At 41.4% G+C, this 18,351-nt stretch overlaps 1 protein-coding gene across 1 annotated transcript in view; it reads left to right on the top strand.

Moving 5' to 3' along the window:
• Positions 1-7,083, top strand: part of ahcy (adenosylhomocysteinase) — a 36,673-nt gene extending 29,590 nt beyond the window's left edge. Inside the window, exons 7-11 of the mRNA XM_028576407.1 lie at positions 1,034-1,121; positions 2,302-2,419; positions 2,560-2,682; positions 3,632-3,703; positions 5,728-7,083. Coding sequence (XP_028432208.1) covers positions 1,034-1,121; positions 2,302-2,419; positions 2,560-2,682; positions 3,632-3,703; positions 5,728-5,859 — 533 coding nt within the window. The 3' untranslated portion in view covers positions 5,860-7,083. The remainder of the gene's footprint in view (positions 1-1,033; positions 1,122-2,301; positions 2,420-2,559; positions 2,683-3,631; positions 3,704-5,727) is intronic.
• Positions 7,084-18,351: the final 11,268 nt, after the last annotated feature.

Below are 18,351 nucleotides of genomic sequence, written 5' to 3'. Positions count from 1 at the left end.
TGGTCTCTGTGTGTGTGTGTGTGTGTGTGTGGGTCTCTGTGTGTGGGTCTGTGTGTGTGTGTCTCTGTGTGTGTGTCTCTGTGTGTGTGTCTCTGTGTGTGTGGGTCTCTGTGTGTGTGTGGGTCTCTGTGTGTGTGTGGGTCTCTGTGTGTGTGTGTGTGTGTGTGTGGGTCTCTGTGTGTGTGTGTGTGGGGGTCTGTGTGTGTGTGTGTGTGTGGGGGTCTTTCTGTGTGTGTGTGGGTCTTTCTGTGTGTGTGGGTCTTTCTGTGTGTGTGGGTCTTTCTGTGTGTGTGTGTGTGTGTGTGGGTCTTTCTGTGTGTGTGGGTCTTTCTGTGTGTGTGGGTCTTTCTGTGTGTGTGGGTCTTTCTGTGTGTGTGTGTGTGTGTGTGTGTGGGTCTTTCTGTGTGTGTGTGTGTGTGTGGGTCTTTTGTGTGTGTGGGTCTTTCTGTGTGTGTGTGTGTGTGTGTGTGTGTGGGTCTTTCTGTGTGTGTGTGTGTGTGTGGGTCTTTCTGTGTGTGTGGGTCTTTCTGTGTGTGTGGGTCTTTCTGTGTGTGTGGGTCTTTCTGTGTGTGTGGGTCTTTCTGTGTGTGTGGGTCTTTCTGTGTGTGTGGGTCTTTCTGTGTGTGTGTGTGTGTGGGGGTCTTTCTGTGTGTGTGGGTCTCTGTGTGTGTGGGTCTCTGTGTGTGTGGGTCTCTGTGTGTGTGTGGGTGTGTGTGTGTGGGGGGGGGTCTGTGTGGGTGTGGGTCAGTGTGTGGGTGTGTGTGTGTGGGGGGGGGGTCTGTGTGTATGTATGTACACTTTAAACTTGAGTTAACTATGGATAGTCGTTACCTTTTTTGGAGTTAAATTCCTGCCTCAACCATCAGAGCTGACGAGATTGTACCAAACATCAACAATCTGCAGAAGTCCTTAAATAAGAAAATATGATTTTAGAAACTTCTGTCTTCAACACACCAGCCATTATTTGAGAATTGAACAGTCTTATTCCTGAGACAGTCAACAATATGAAGGCCTATTCTGTGTTGCTGTGCAGGTTACGAGGTGACCACCATGGACGAGGCTTCTAAGGAGGGAAACATCTTCGTCACCACCACTGGCTGTGAGGACATCATCCTGGGACAGTACGTCTGACCGACTCCCATCTTTCTACTAGAACTGACCAGTTCTCCTTTGTATTTCGGGATGCATCAATGCATAACCCACGCCCTATTTACTAGGGGTGCACGATTCAGAAAATGTCACGATTCGATACAGATTTTCAGGCTTCAGATTCAATTCAAAAACAATTCTTGACTTTAAAAAAAAAATATTGAATCTGATTCAGTCAGTAAATGTAGTTAGTTTTCCCATTTAAAAAAAAAATTAATATATAAATGGATTTTGAATTGGTAGAGCTTGAATCACGATTTGAATGTGAATTTATTTTTTTATTTTTGCACACCCCTATTTAGTAAGTTATATTATTATATATTATGTTATATTTTATTTTATTATAAATATTATTTATTTAGTCATGGGCAAATAAGGTGGTAGTACCCGATGTTTCTCTATTTTGCGCTGCCTTAATGTTGCATTAATTGGTCTGACTCATACAACCGTACCCTACCCAGCTTCTAAAAATGTTCCTGTGTGGCCAGGTTGGGTCAGTGGGTAGAACAGGCGCACATATACTGAGAGGCATATGCCTCGATGCAGAGGTCTAGGGTTAGAATCCGACTTGAGACGATTTCCTGCATGTCCTCCCCTTCTCTCTCCCTTTTCTCCCCTAGCTGTCCTGTCAATTAAAGGCGGAAAAGCCCAAAAAATCTTAAACATTTATATGAATGTAAAAATTTCAAACTAATAAAAATTGGAGCGATGAGCTGGAGGCCAAGAGAGCACATGGCGACAGAACGACTCGGACCCTGTTAACCACGCCGTTGGAAAAGGTGAAATCCCCGCGGACAGCGTAGCTTACCGGCCGTTAGCATGCAGCTAAAGACGCAGCGTAACGTTAGCTCATCCATAGCCTGCAGGTTGACTGTTCGAAACATTTTGCCTTTACCTGGCACAAAAGAAAACAAGAATCGAAAATTGGCCAAATGACAATTCTACAAATTGGTATCGGCAGAGAAATTTGCAGTCTGTGCATCCCTAATTTATATTCTTGAATTATCCTAAACCTTATTGAATTACATAAAAATGTCTACTTTTGCAATAACAAGGTCTCTCTCTCTCTCTCTCTCTCTCTCTCTCTCTCTCTCTCTCTCTCTCTCTCTCTCTCTCTCTCTCTCTCTCTCTCTTCCCCCCTCCCCCCTTCAGTCACTTTGAGAACATGAAGGACGATGCTATTGTGTGTAACATCGGACACTTTGACTGTGAGATCGACATGAACTGGCTCAACAAAAACGCTGCAGAGAAAGTCAACATCAAGCCTCAGGTAGGACCACTCAGACTTCACTTCTCAGGGTTTCTCTCGTCTGTGTTTCTGGTTGCGGGATGCTTTCCTCTCCAACATCGATGGGAGTTCTGTAGCCTAAGGGCCACAGATGCAGTAATCCTTCTCCTCCTCCTCTTCAGGTTGATCGCTTTCGTTTGAAAAACGGTCGTCACATCATCGTCCTGGCCGAGGGCAGACTCGTCAACCTGGGCTGTGCCATGGGACACCCATCCTTCGTCATGAGCAACTCCTTCACCAATCAGGTACTGTGAGTTGGTGTGACCCAGAGAAGGGGAAAGATGGCTGTTAATACATGCAGGAAGAAGTGGAAGTCGTGACTGAGCAACCGGATTGTAACAAGATTTCACTTTCAGGGCTCCACACTATATTTTTTTTTTAAATTCTTTTTTTTTAGGTGCACCAGTACAAAATTTAGGTGCACCCAAATTTTTCCTCGCGTTAATCCCACAATTTCAAGCTATCAATCTATCTATCTATCTATCAAATTATTTTAAACAAGAATAAGGTGTGGGTAAAAACTATTTTTATTTGAAGCACAATTAACTGTATATAACATTTTTAAAAATTATATATATATATATATATATATATATATATATATATATATATATATATATATATATATATATATATATATATATATATATATATATATATTATATTGCTTCACTGAGCTGCCAAACATTTTAAGCAAAATAAAATATTTCAAAATAGAAAGTGCTACTGTTTAAAAGTGCTTCCCACAGAGACAGGGGGAGACAGGAGAGAGAGAGGGGGAGACATGGGAAAAAAAACTACAAGAAATACTTGATCCCCCTCAGCATTAGCCAGACTGAACAACACAAAATGAGCCCCCCAGTCAGCTGATCCCTAACACCCCCATGACTTGTTTTGATAAGTCTGTGACTGGAGCCTCGGCAAAGACCATGTCCTGTAACCCTGGTGTCAAAGACCATGTCCTGTAACCCTGGTGTCAAAGACCATGGTCTGTAACCCTGGTGTCAAAGACCATGGTCTGTAACCCTGGTGTCAAAGACCATGGTCTGTAACCCTGGTGTCAAAGACCATGGTCTGTAACCCTGGTGTCAAAGACCATGTCCTGTAACCCTGGTGTCAAAGACCATGGTCTGTAACCCTGGTGTAACGGACGATAAAGTATAATTTGATCTTATCTTCTGTCCTTTCCTGTAGGTTCTGGCTCAGATCGAGTTGTGGACGAACACTGCCAAATACCCCCTTGGAGTCTACTTCTTGCCCAAGAAGGTCAGAAGCCACACAATGATAATACAGTGTATTATATGCAGTACATCACTTATTAATATCCACCTCTAGTCTGCAGAATGAAATGTTAGTGATGCCATTTATTTACACCCTGCACCAAAACTATTCTCGTGCTTGAAGGAGCCAGACTGGGCTCTTCTTTCCATTTGTTGGTCCATTAAAAGAGTTCTGAAAACTTTGGGCCAGCCATTCAGTTAATTTACATCCCTGATAATTATCTAAGACCTCCAGCAATTTCAGTAAGCTAACGGTAGTTTTGAAATGATGAAAAGAATATGTAGTTGGTGTCGTCAGAGGTTTTTTTTTTTTTTTTTTTTTTTTTTATGCTATGGAGTTGAACTCTAGGGCTACACTTCTTCTTTATACCATACAATTGGGACTTGCTACTTCTTCATAACATTGCACCTTACATTTTTACCTTCTGCTCATATATGCTGCACAAAGGTTTGTGCGTCAGAATAGCCAAAAAATCACGCTGGCTGCCTAATGCAAAATTTGATGGGATGCAGTAGGACATCCTGTATTTGGGACGTACTTGATCTTTTTCTGACATTTAAGTTAATAATTTAAGTTGGTATGCAGTCCCTTTTGTTTTAAAGGTCTCATGTGGTGTTTGTCAGCATATTTCAGTTAAGCCTGAAAACCACAGTGAAGGGAGTAAAGTGGTAAATCCTAGCTGTTGTGTGTAGTAGTATAGAGAGTGGTTGCATCAAAGGGAGCTGGCTTCACAAGGCATGCAGGAATTTAGAGCCAAGATGTAAAAACAGACCGGAAGAGGGAACTGCTGGAGAATGCAACAGACTTAATTTGGTGCTTAACCCTCTGGGGCTGCCAATGTCCTATACTTTTTATGTCATATTTAATATCTCTACATCAATGCAGTGTAGGGACTTGCTCTCTTTTGTTTTAGAAGCAGAGAGTTGTGGCGTTTTAACAATGTCTTCCTTGTGATTGCAGGCCATCTAGAAGCTTTGTAATCCAGCCTGGAACTGTTCTTGATTTGATTTCAAATAAAGAAATCAAATCCTGGAACTATTGTTCTTGTACAATCAATCCATAACTATGAATCCATAACTTGCGTCTCATAATGTTTGACATCTCTGCATTGCTTCAAGCTAGCATTGTTCTAATTGTTTAGCATGAAAGCTAACACCTGGGCCCTTCTAAAGAGGGATCTGTGTGATCGTAGGCCATCCAGAAGCTTTGTAATCCGCCCTGGAACTTCAGTGACTTTTTAGGGCCCGGTAAATCCTAAAATTAAACTAGTTTCAACCTTACTGTGACGTAATCGATCACGTCTCTCTAGAGATGGAGGATAACGCTTTGTGGCAGATGTTTTTATATGTACGGCATCAGACACTCAAAACGCAACCAAGAAATAAAATATGCTCAACAGTAAAACCAGAAGGTAGAAAAAAACCTGTAGATCAGGGGGGTCAAACTCTGCTTCCCAGAGGGCCACACTGGAAAAAGAGAATCCCACCAAGGGCCAGACATGGAGAGTTTATTAACATGCTTTTATTTCATCGAAAAAGTCAAATATCTTTGACTCAATTGTTGCATGTCTCATATAGTCTTCTCACTCACAGTTTGGTCCACATGAAGCTCTGAACAAGTCAGCAAATTGAGCAAAACAATGATTACATTTTCTAAGTAGGCTACCACCCAGCTGACTCACAACAAGCTCTTTCTCAGCCTGAATATTAAACTCTCTTCTTCTTCTGGGGGGGGATTTCTGAGTCTCAACGTCGGCAAATTTACCAAATTATGCTTTAAGTGTCGCGTAATTGGTTTCCCATGTTTTTGGTTTGGCGCACAACTAAGTGGGCCAAAACATATGTGAACCTAGATTGATATTTGGGCCAGACCAGAATGAGTGCGAGGGGCCGAATTTGGCCCGCGGGCCTTGAGTTTGACACGCGTTATGTAAATGCAAAAGTAGGAAAATGTATAATTGGCCAACACCAGTTTGATCTAACAGGAACTTTTCTCTCTGGTCTCAATAGTTGGATGAGCAGGTGGCAGCGGCCCACCTGGATAAACTGGGGGTGAAGCTGACCAAGCTGTCGGACAAGCAGGCCAAGTACCTGGGTCTGCCCACCGAGGGGCCCTTCAAACCGGACCACTATCGCTACTGAGTGCCCTGTCCAGAGGAGGAGGAGGAGGAGGAGGAGGAGGAGGAGGAACTGTGTTGGTGTTTAGGTGTAGCAGGGTTTGGCGGTTGGGAGACTTTGAGAGATTGTCCAGGTAGCACTCTGGGTGCCGTTTTGGACTTCCAAATGTCAACTTTTCAGACATACAGAGAGAAATTCTTGTTTGTTCGTTCCCATTTTTAATTAGGCTTCCTTATCAAATGCTAAAGAAATGTATTTCATAAGTTACATCCTGTGTCGATCCAAGTGATTTGGCGTGGCTGAAGTTTGGAACCAACACCTTGTTGTACTTTCCTCACGTGGGATCACACTCAATCTGCCCAACAGCTGCTGTTGAGTCATCTCTGGTTGAAGTTTGACTTTTGAGCTAAAATTGCTGCCCACACACACACACACACACACACACACACACACACACACACACACACACACACACCTGCACTGCCCCACAGCTTCTGTCAGTAGCTTTGTGTAAGAGTTTACAGACATCAGAAGGCTAACACTTTGTACAGACCCACAAATCAGAGCAACATCTAGCCCTGTATTTCATCTGAAAACTTAATACTTTGTCTCATCACATCTTATTTTTTAACCCTTACCACACCAGTGTGTTCAGTCCTCCACCGTCCCTCCTCTCTTTCTTATCAGTCCTCTGCTGAAACACCAAGTTCTCTGGTTGTTCGTCATTCCCTCTCCATTTATGGAATCAAATAATCCCCGATCCTTTCCTGTCTTGTCACAGTTTGAGGTGGAAGGTGACCAACAGGTTTTTCTTTTGCTTTTTTTTTTTTAATAAGTCAGAGCAAACTGTGTAGTGTACAGCTGCCTTATCGCGGTGTATTCAGATTAATACTAACTTGTGTTGGCACTTATTAATAGAAACTGTGCAAGAATATGCTCATGGAAGTGCTTGTTTATGATCCAGGTTGAGTAAAGAGAAGCACGTCTGCCAAAGGAACCACCAAAGCAAAAAGTCTTAATCTTTGTTGCCTAATTTTCTTATTGTCATTTATTTAATTTGACTTGATGGGCCAAAACGTGCAACGCCTATCCCCTCCCCACTTCTCATTTCTCACTGTAGCCAATCGGGTTGTCCGAGCGGTGGCCACAGTTGTCAACGGTTACAGCCTGAAATGCAGAGTTCAACTGCTTGGAAACGGTCCATTGAAACTGTCAAGTATTACAATAAAAAATAAAAAGTAAACGTGTTTCCTCTGGATGGTTTCTCCTCATACGGTTGACTGGTACAACACATTTTATGCCAAAGTGGAAGTCCTACAAAATTGCACGCATGCACATGCTCAAACCTTTTTTTTTAAAGCGAGAGTTTGGATATTTTGAATTTGGGCTGTGGGAAGTATTAATCCATAATCCGTATAATCTACAGCAGATGGAGGTCGGCACGCCTACAGTTTACAGAAGCATGCCGGAGTAAGCAATGTGCTGCTGTAGACGGGCCACTCAGGAAAAGGATTTTGCACCTCAAAGGCCTACCTAAAAAAATCTAAGTGTATCTTATATTTAGAATATTTCCCCTGCTTTACCGTCCTGTCAGACGGAGCCAAACTAACCCTTTTGGCATTTGGTGCATTTGCACCTACCGAACTAAAACTCTGTTTACACGAAGATACTGGCGGTTGGAAACGACAAAATATTTTATCAGATGTGCCTTTTTGTTTAGACCAGGGGTGTCCAACTCATTTTCACTAAGGGCCACACTGGAAAAAAATATATATCGAAAAAATGCAACAAAAACGTCACAAAAAAGTGGCAAAAATGCTGAAAAAAAGCGCCAAAAGTGACAAAAACTACAGATAAAGCCACAAAAACTAGCTGGGCCAAAATGTATTATGAACCTAAATTAATATGCAGGCTGGATCAAAATGTGCGAGGGGCCAGATTTGCCCCACGGGCCGTGTGTGTGTGTGTGTGTGTGTGTCCTTTTGAGGTGTTTATTATCAAGTAATTAGTGGACTCTGTTGGAGCCAACCACCCAAAGCGCACGGGTCTGGCCTCCCAGTCTGTTAATTTCTCATAATAGACCATGATGGCCAAAACGGAAGAGACGGGCAGTTCTAGTATTTCATTTTAAAGAGGCTATAGGTACGCTTTGTTGGTGAGATCCTGGATCAAATAAGGCTTTCTGGGGAAAGTGAGTGATCTTCATGCATACTGTAAATGAGGGTCCTGCTGTCTGAAGTCATACGTAATGCAACGTTCCACTTTTGAACCCAGCTGTGGACCTTTTGGCATGCCGTTCCCTTTCATTTCCGGTAACCTCTCTACTGTCCTGTGGAGAATGAAAGACGAGGCATTGTCGGGGTTTTCCCACATAAGTGTACTTGAGGCAGTAAAGCTACCCAGAGATCCTCACATGTCTTGTCTCATGTACAGCTAATGGTACATGTTGAAATAATGGCCCATTTCTTCGGTAACACTTTAAGGTATCTACACAAGAGTGACATGACATGATCATGAACCATAACTCTAACCATAATTTGTCATGACCAAAACCGAATGACACTGAAGGCCTTTTTATGGTTGTGTGTAGAATCGACGGCGTACCCCTGCAGACCCCTCTGCGTCTACGCTGGACCCTACGCCGTAGCCGGAAGTCAACTCTCGAAAAATGTAACTACAAGTCTCTCGAGATTTCCCACCGTGGTCAGAAAGTACAGGACACACACACACACACACACACACACGTATACATACAGAGACACAGACATATAGAAAGAACAGGGGAGACACTTTGTTTCTCTCAGTATGACTCTAGAGTCACTACTCTCTCTGAAGATAATCACCCTCACTCTCTCTACCACACACACACACACCGGCTCGACGCACACACCAACGCACAAGTAACACACCGGCACGTGAACCCAGACGCAGAACTCCCAACGGGTCACGATGCCGTAGGAGTGACGCCGTAGTTACGGCGTGGAGTTCACTCACAACTGTAAAACGTCTTTACTAAAAGAAGCGTTACGCCATGAACGTTTGACTTGTTTATAATGTTTATGACTTGTTCGTGTCATGTCACTCTTATGTCGATACATTCAAGGAAAGTGTAACCATTTCTTCTCATTGTGTCTCAATCTTGAACTCTAACCTTATCTGGGCAGCACAGCTGACCAGAGTCCTTGAGCAAGGCACTGTTGTCTCCAGTGAAGCTGTTGCTATTGTGCAGTCAAACAGCATCAAACAGAAATATGCAGAGCTTTCATGAAGAGTGAGGTGATTAAGGAAGGAAAAGGGTTGCAAAATTCCAGGAATTTTCAAAGTTGGAAACTATCCATGGGAATTAACATTAATAAATGGGATATTTTTAATATTTCTTGTTATAATACTGTTAGTCTACATCATGGAACTTAAGTGTAGTTGAATTAAACCCATTTTGCAGCATAATCTTGGTTAAAACAACTTGATTTAATGCAACTTCAGTTGAATGTCATCCCTATATTTATCAATGACAAGCATGCAGTAATCAGCAGAGGCTACTACATACTGCCCAACATTTAGTTTTTAAAATACAGTTTTTTTTGGGGGGGTGAGGTAATACATAACTCATTGCTATTATTAACTTATGTGTGTTAATTGAAATAGCCCACTAACCATAGTAAATCAAAAGTGGAATGTTTCCAAAATCTCCCAGCTAACATTTCCACCCCTTTGTAACCCTAGGAAGGAACTGGCAAGATTTGTTGAGAAAAGGGGGGAACATTGAGTATTAATATTTTATAATATGGTCTCTGAAGTGATAGTTTGGAAAGGAAGCTATGCTGCTGTTTGGTCTTACCAATCCAAACAGTCCAGGGATCCCAACCAGCTGAAGATTGTGATAGGATCTCTGCTGCACAAGACTCCCGAGATATTTTATTACAATCGAGTTAGCGTAAAAAACACAAACCAGATGTCAGAGCACCAGATCTGATACAGATAGAAACCTTTTAAAATCATTTTTAGACCTACTCTGGAAGTCTGCTTATTGGATTAAACTTCAGAGGTGGGATGGAGGGAGCTTTTTAAAAACGTGACTCAAATATGGTTACTGTAAAAATAGTGTAACCTGAACTTCTAACTAAATATGATAAAAGGTATTTGAACAGAGAGAAATCAGTGTGGATAGATCTGTAAGCATGAAGTAGGTAAACTTCAGTCATCCCTCCCCCCTCAGTTAAATTAATTAATTTGTACAGCACCTTTCATATACAGGTCAGTGTGATGCTTTAGTGACTGACCAATTACAGCAGTGGAAACCTAAATGGTAAAACGTTGGGGGACTAATGCACACAGAAATATGAATAGTGATGAAAGAGTGTAATGTGAATACAAAAATGGTTTAAAAAAAAAAACTCTCGCAAAAGCCAGGCTAAAGTCTGGGGATATTCCTAAAACTATTAAATAAAAACAAAGCCAAATGTCCCTTAATTACCATGAAACCACACAAACTAGTTTATTTTGACTCAATCCCACAAACACCATCCTGCTTCCCCAAAACACTCACAAGAGCACCAGATGTGGTTTAATCCGCAGCTGAAAATAGTCCCCAACAAATGCGCCTGTTTGAGTAACGTGTCCCGCTGTTTTACAGCCTGGCTTTTGGCCAGACGGACTTGCAGAGAAAATCTCCAATTTGCTGAAAGTTCGTCAGGGTTTTCCCAGGCTAGATGTTTTAGGAAATTGTTCAGCCTTTTAAAAACTGGACTAGTCTATATGCACTAGTCCAGAACACAGGACCTTCTTCCTATATTTCCTTCCTTGCTCCCGCCCCCCAGACACATCTAACCAATAAGCGCTGATAGTGCTGCGTCTTGGTTCGCTTGGATTTTTCTCAATGTGAAACGAAACCGAACCAAGGGGCTCCAAAGTTTACAAATCTTTGGATCCTTCTGTTATATTGGGCGTTTGGCATAACAACTTGTTGCATGACTGCCACCAACGGTTGGCCGTAGCCTAGAACATCAGGTGGGTGAAAACATGGAGGCCACAATAACAAAAAATAACTGCTGTTTTCTTATACGAGCATCCAACAGCACATGGACAGGTGTTTTCACCGGGAAAAAGGATTTTCCGATGCCCATGAACGCACTGAGAGCAAACGAACTATAGGTGTGAAAACGCCTTTAGTTTCATGGTTAATGGGTTGATGATGTCCCCTTGGATGTCTTAATACAAAATGTTAAATGGCAGCAGCACAAATAAATAGATAAATACATAAAACGCTTAGGAAACACTTCTCCGCTCCCACCCATCAGTGTGTGAATGCACAGAATCTTAGACACCGTGTGTAAGCTTTGTCTCGCCACACTCCTTGATTATGACAATATTTAGATTAATAAACTTAAGGATCTATTAGGGATATCTGGATCAGCTTTAAAATGGTTTTCATCTTACCTTACCGGTAGAAGTTTTAGTGTTTTTATAAATCAGATCATGTCAGATACCGCGGGTCTATCGAGTGGTGTTCCTCAGGGTTCTGTCCTGGGACCAATTCTTTTGTATATACTCCCTCTATGACATATAATCGGCCAGTTTAAGGATGTTTCTTATCACTTGTATGCAGATGACATTCAGTTATACTGCTGTTTTAAGCCTACTGAGTTATATAAACTGTCATCCTTACTCAACTGTCTGAGTGGGATTAAGCAGTGGTTAAATGATAACTTTTTACTTCTGAACTCAGCTAAGACGGAAACACTAATCATTGCCCCTGAGCAGAGCATCTCTTACATAAAACAGCATCTCGGTGCCTTAGGCTCGTCTGTGCAGCCGAGTCTCAGGAGCTTAGGGGTTGTTTTTGATGTTGCCATGTCTCTGGAGAAACACTCGAAGCAACATATTAAAAACTGTTTCTTTCAATTAAGGAACATTTCTAAGAGAAGAGCCTTAGTGTCAAAGGCCGAATTGGAGATGATTATTCATGCATTTATTTTGTTCCGTTTAGACTATTGTAACGGTCTTTTTATTTGTCTTGATAAGAAAGATCTTTGTCGCCTCCAGACTGTCCAGAATTCTGCCGCTAGGCTCTTAACCCACACTAGAACAAGGGCCCACATCGCTCCGGTTTTAGCTTCACTTCCTTGGTTACCAGTGAAATTTAGAATACACTTCACAATTTTGGTTCTGACTTCTAGAGCCTTACAGGTCAGAGATTTTTAGTTGCCCCCCGTACACATTTTAAAACTAAAGGGGACCGTTCGTTTCGAGCTGTGGCCCCTAGGCTGTGGAACGCATCGCCTCCTTCCCTACGCTGCTTGAATTCAGGGACAAATTTTAAAACTCAGTTGAAAACTCTTCTTTTTGAAGAGGCGTTTAAATAGACTATAGGGTGGTTAGGCCGGATTTATGTGTCTTAACTGTATTTCTGTTTATTTTGATTATGTATTGTAATGTATAAATGTTGTGTATCCATCCATTTGTTATGAAGCACTTTGTGATTGAATCTAAATGTAAATGTTTCAGGTGAAACTAAATATTTAACTAATGCAAATTCAAAATGTATCTCGAAACATTTAACATTTAACATTTAGATTCAACATTTAGATTTAGATTTAACATTTAAATTTAGATTTAGATTTAACATTTAGATTCAAAAATTAGATTTAGCATTTAGATTTAACATTTAACATTTAGGTGTAACATTTAATATTTGGATTTAACTATTTAAAATATCTCTAAATTGACAATGCAAAAAAAGTGACCCTCAAAAATTCATAGCAGTTTTTTAAACATTGTTTGAAGCTAAATGTGACAAAAATGTTGCTGTTATTTTCAGCGTGAGCCGCTTTACAAACAGCACCCCATATGCCCTTGCTATAGCATCAACTTTTATTTAAAAAAACTAACGTTTCGGTCTCTCCGGACCTTCAACGAAACCTGGTTAGTGTCGCTGTTGTGTTGTATTTTACTTTATCGGTGGTGACAGTTGGCCTGGCAGGAATCACCAGTTCATACCACTGATTCCATCTGTCACATTCTACACACTGCTGTTTGATCTCAGCTGCAGCGCGGGATAAGTTTCCTCTACTGGACAGCTGTTTTTTTTGTTTTTCCCACATTGTTGTGTTCACGCTGATCGCGGGAGAGGGTGGGGGGGTGGGGGTGGGGGGGGGGGGGGGGGGGGGGGGGGGGCTCCATCCACTGCAAGAGATCCAAGATACGTTTAGCTTGTCATCAATCATCTTGTCTGGATTACCTGCCACCAGACTATCAAGGCCTAAAACTCTTGTTTCATCTAGTACAACTGGACTCAATTTTGGTTAACTTTGTTCTTATAAAGGCTTAATTATCAGCTTAATCCCAACAGCATTGCTTGTAGCTTTTTTTCTTTTCTTTTTCATATATTTTCATTCGTATATTAGATATTATAATATATAGACTACAAGTGATGTAAACCACCTTTAAAAAGGTCAGATTCTGCAATTGTGGTAGATTCTGTCCATTTAAAGGTCCTATATTTGTGTAAAGTGAGATTTTCATGTCTTTTTTTATATAAAGCAGGTTGATGTGCTACAGTATATAAATTATAAAGTATCAAAAACTCAATCCACAGAAAATTGCAGCGTTCAGCCACTTCCCTAAACTTTGTCTCATTCAGAGACCAGAGACCCAAAGGGGGCTCTGAGTCTGTTAGAAGGTCTGAGATCTACCGTATCAGCAGAGCAATCACGTAATGCACAGCAGGATATTGTCCAGGTAGAATAAATAGATGAAAGCAATACAGAATGCCTGAGAGCCTTACTGCAATATACTCCATTATGTTTTTATATTTGGATTGTATATGTTTCCCTTTACATGAAGATATTTCCAGCATATTGATTCAGAAAAAGGTAGAAATAAGTGCATGAAAATTCACCAGAATGCAGGAAATGAAGTGTTTAATGCTAAATATTTTCAGGGGGTGGACCCTAGTGTCCCGTGCAGCGATGCTTTTGAAAAACAAAGTCAGGCCCCGAAATGAGGAACCGAAATTTTCGTTCTTATTCGGTCTCGTTACTACCGTTTACGTTGGAACTGGTGCCCTATTGACACCGCGTTTCGGTACCCAACCCTAACCCCTAAGCATCTTCAAAATTCAAAATTCTGTTTGAATTTGATGTTCAAGAAGGATGTGGAAACTCAGAATATCAAGTTTTACTATGAGGAAGCCACAATAAAGTTCAGAATCAACGTCAATGTATTTACTTTTACTTCTAATAATTAAGTACATTTAATATCAGAAAATTACTTTTTATACTTAAGTACAGTAAATATCAGATACTTTAAGTCTTTTAATCATGTAATATTGTAAAAGGAGACTTTAACTTCTACCAAAGTAATATGCTGGTAAGATACTTTTACTCAAGTGTTGCTTTCAAGTACTTTATACAAGACTGGTGTTGAGCTCGCAAGTCCAACATTAGTTGGAGGTGAAACTGTGATTGAGCTGTTGCAGGTTTTTATTGTAACACAAACACACAACCTATACTGACCCACGGCAAGCTTTAATGCAGAACAAATGGATGTGATTTGGTTGTTCTTTTTTAAAAATTGTATTGCATTTTTTAAATTGTACTGCATAAAGTATGTGAAGGCGCCTACACATGATAAGCGATTTCCTCTCTGCGCGCCACTAGGCAGGGCGCAGAGCAGAGTGCAGCGCAGGTATTCATCATCAAGGGTGGCAAGGAAGCTATTTGTTGCTAGGTAACGTCATGCTGTTATCTCATTAGTTGCATGTCAGCGGAAACTAGGTCAGCACATAGTTGGGCGGCACTGCTCTCCCCATATGAAATCAATGGAAAATGGCAGTTTTGCCGCCTATCGTGTAGGTGGCATAAAGCAACACTATGTAAGTTTTAGCTGCAGTTGTAGTTCCAATGAGACAACCTGAAGGGCTAAAAGTGACATAGTGTTGCTTTAAGTTTCAAGAGTGAGATGGGAGATGGTTGTGTTCTGTAGGTGCTGCATGGACGATCAGCAGAGCATGTCAAGAAAGCTGTGAGGTAGTTGGAGCTGCAGCCACAAGATGGTGCTGGAGATAGAGTTTGTCAGCAGTCTTGACATCGTACTGCTTGAATATCAAACCAAAGCAGCCAATCCCAGCAGTCTGTTGGAAACTCCACTCCTCCTCACATGCCTGTAGAAGTTTAACAAACATTTAGTTTGAACCCATCTCAATCCATCGGAGAGTCCAGACAAACCAGAAGTATGACTGCTCTGAATGGACAGAGATAAAATACCATGGAGGCAGAAAGTCCCCAGAATTGAAAATGATCTACGTGAAGTACCGCGCATATAGTGGTCAACAGATGTTTGGTCAGCTTATCTTATTTTAACACCAGGGAAGTACATAATGATGCCTAAATAGAGTTGTCAGCGATATCAAAATCACAACGACCCCCATTTATCAACCTAACGTAGAAACCAGCGCAGATATGAGCCCAGAACTCATCTTACGACAGGCTCCACGTGTGATTCATGAAACCTTGGTATCACACCACTCAAAGCGTAAGAATGGTTGTACATTGATAAATGATATCACGCCCCAATATATTCTGGGTTTTGAGGCCTCGCCCCTACAATTTACGACATGGTGAGACGTAATCCGGCTGAGAAGTGGCACTTTTCGTCGGAGGAGATTGAAACCCTGATATCTCTGGTTCATTTGGACCAACGTGCGTACTATTTGGCAGCCTGAACACTGGTATTAAAGGCTGGAGAAAGAATGCAGCATGAAAAGAGATCACTGATGTGGTCAACTGTGTTGCTGTAGTAAATCGGACTCCAGCTGAAGTTTATTAAATGTATACATCCTTGACATATGTATGCTATAGTCCTAATAGTAATATACAGGCTTCTATTGCAATCTCTTAGGCCTACATGTGTACCTATATTTAAATAAACACACGGTAGCGGAGTTTATGCAGTGTCTTTTATTTTACTGTTTTTTCATGAGTCAGAGCCAGGCTGCAGCTGTGAGGGAGAGCGCATGTCCTCCGCCCCCCCAACCCAGTCTCCTGACAGCAGAGGGGCTGGAAAAGCAAACCAAAATAATTGTTGTGTATCGTCATGTTTCCTGAGTATCATTGCCAAACATAACACTATAGCTTTTTAAAAGTGAGGAATAATATCCTGTCTTCTTCGTATAGCCCCCAGTTGGGGCTGTGCTGGACACTGCTCTCTGGTCATCGGGTCACCTGGCTCCATCACTACTTTTAGCACCCTGTTTTCCTGCGAGATGTTGTGCAGAACGTACGCGTACGTGTGCACTGTCGTACCGGCGCATAGAGGTCCTCTAAAAGAGCCAGATCTGCAGCTGATGACTTCTCCTGTTAAACTGATTATATGCTGCACCGCAAGTCCACACTGACTCGGAAACTTGCGTACACAAGTTCAGACCAGACGTGAGATTTTATCGCAGCTCACGTTCAAATTGATAAATGCCGAGCTTTGAGTAGGAATCGGCATACGCCCATCCTACGCTTGTTTAAGGTCGTACGCATGTTTCAGAAATGAGGGCCAACGACTTGAGTCATTTAGCGGAGAGGCAGCTGCTGTGACTGTGCTGGATTGTTTCATATTGGTTCATTTTTGCGTTTCTCAGAAAATCTCTAGCAAGTACATAAGGACTGTCCCAGTTCCGGGGCCGGATCCTACGGAGTACAGGTTTCTGGGTCCTAATTTAAGGGACTACTTTATTCAAGGCCAAGAAACCCAAAAAATAACTGTAGCCTTCAGCCTTCTATACCCTAATTTCTGTAATTGTTATTAGTTTAATGAAGGGTAATCCTCATAAACTCACAAATTGTGTTTTTTAGCCACATCATATTTACCAGGTGTTTGTGTTCAGGTCATGGGTGGTAAACATATATTTATAGACATAAAACAACGTGTTTTTTAAGTTTTAACTGTCACGGTTACTTAGGGGAAAATTCACCCCAAACTCAAAACACATACACATTTTTCCTCTTAACTGTAGTGCTATTCATCAGTTTAGATTGAGTTGGTGTGAGTTCAGTGTTGGAGGCATCTAACAGTATAATGGACCTGGCTTGCACTCGGCTTACGGTGCTCAAAGTGCCAAAAAAGACATTTGAAAAAACTCAACAGCGATATCTCTTTCCAGAAATCATGATCTGGTTACTCAAGGATAATCCACAGACCTGGTCGCCAGCAGTTTCCTGGAAGAACTATTTTCTTTCAACCAAACTACACCCGCCAACAGTATCACGGTGCAGAAGGGTGCTAGGATGTTAAATTCCTGGTATTTTGATCATGATGAGGTATCAATGATAAGTGAAACTTTTAATGGTTGTATTAAACTTTAAACTGCTTAATTTATGAGTCGACGAATTCCCAAAAGCCCCATTAGCATTAGCATATCTCATTTTGGGTCGTAGAGCAGGGTTAGCCTGAGCCTATAAACATACCTTCACGGGCCAAGTCCTTCAGACTATCTAGCTCCCGTATTAGGACACTGGGAGGGGTGGAAAAGGCCTTTAATGAGTCACACAATGTGGAATCCGCCCTCAGATGGAGCTTTAATGAGGCATTCAGGTCTGGACAACGTTCCTAAACAGCTCATTATTCTCTTCTATGTGGCTAGCATCCCACCACATCTGCAGCCAAACTGGCGCTTTTTGTCACGCCTTGGCCGTCCTCTGTCTCCACTCTGCCCAAGTACAACTGTCACTGAGCACAGCCCCCCCCAAAAAAATCTTTATTAATGAAGATGGAAGACAGAACTTGGAACAACATGGTGTAATCATGATCAGGGTGGAATCCAGTGAGCTGTGTTTGGAAAGCGAGAGGCTTAGAGCCCCATTTTCTGTTGTTTTATTGTTTCTCGCCATTTTTATTTTTTCTTAGTTTGGTTTAACAAATTCTCAAACTTGAACTACTAAGCGTGTCGGTGACTTTTTAAAATGAAATGTTGAAGGAGCTTTTTCTGATTGATCCTCCCTGTGGTTAACATGTACTTATATTTAGGACACTAAAACTACCTGGTCAAAGTATTTATCAGTAAAAGCAATGAGCCTTATCTGTGTGACAGCCGCCCAAAATACATTTTGCAGAGGCACAATAGCTAAATATGAAAACAATGTTTTTAGCAGTTATAGTTGTCACATGTTGGCTTTGATATCAATAAAACTGGTATATTTGCTTTTAGGGCTGTAATGTGTTGTGACACTGGCCTTTTGCAAACTTCATATCCTATGAATTAGATTCAGATGCAACTATTTGATAAGTAGTTACCAAAACATTTGGTTCTGGCCTCTGTGGAGGTATTCTGTTATTTTGCTGTTCTATACATTTAATATCTCTGGGTTTTTGGTCGGACAAAACAAGACCTTTAAAGATGTCACCGGGGACTGTGGGGGGGCGTTTTTCACTATTACCACACTTGACAAAGACTAAATGATATACACATGAATCACCAATGGAAAAAGTGTGTCAATCAGTCCTAAAGGCCTTTTTACAGTTCTCGCCGTA

Source organism: Perca flavescens, chromosome 4, assembly GCF_004354835.1.
Source record: "Perca flavescens isolate YP-PL-M2 chromosome 4, PFLA_1.0, whole genome shotgun sequence".
NCBI classification, from domain to species: Eukaryota; Metazoa; Chordata; class Actinopteri; order Perciformes; family Percidae; genus Perca; species Perca flavescens.
The sequence above is the reverse complement of the archived record's forward strand: the minus strand, read 5'-3'. Positions and strand labels throughout refer to the sequence as shown.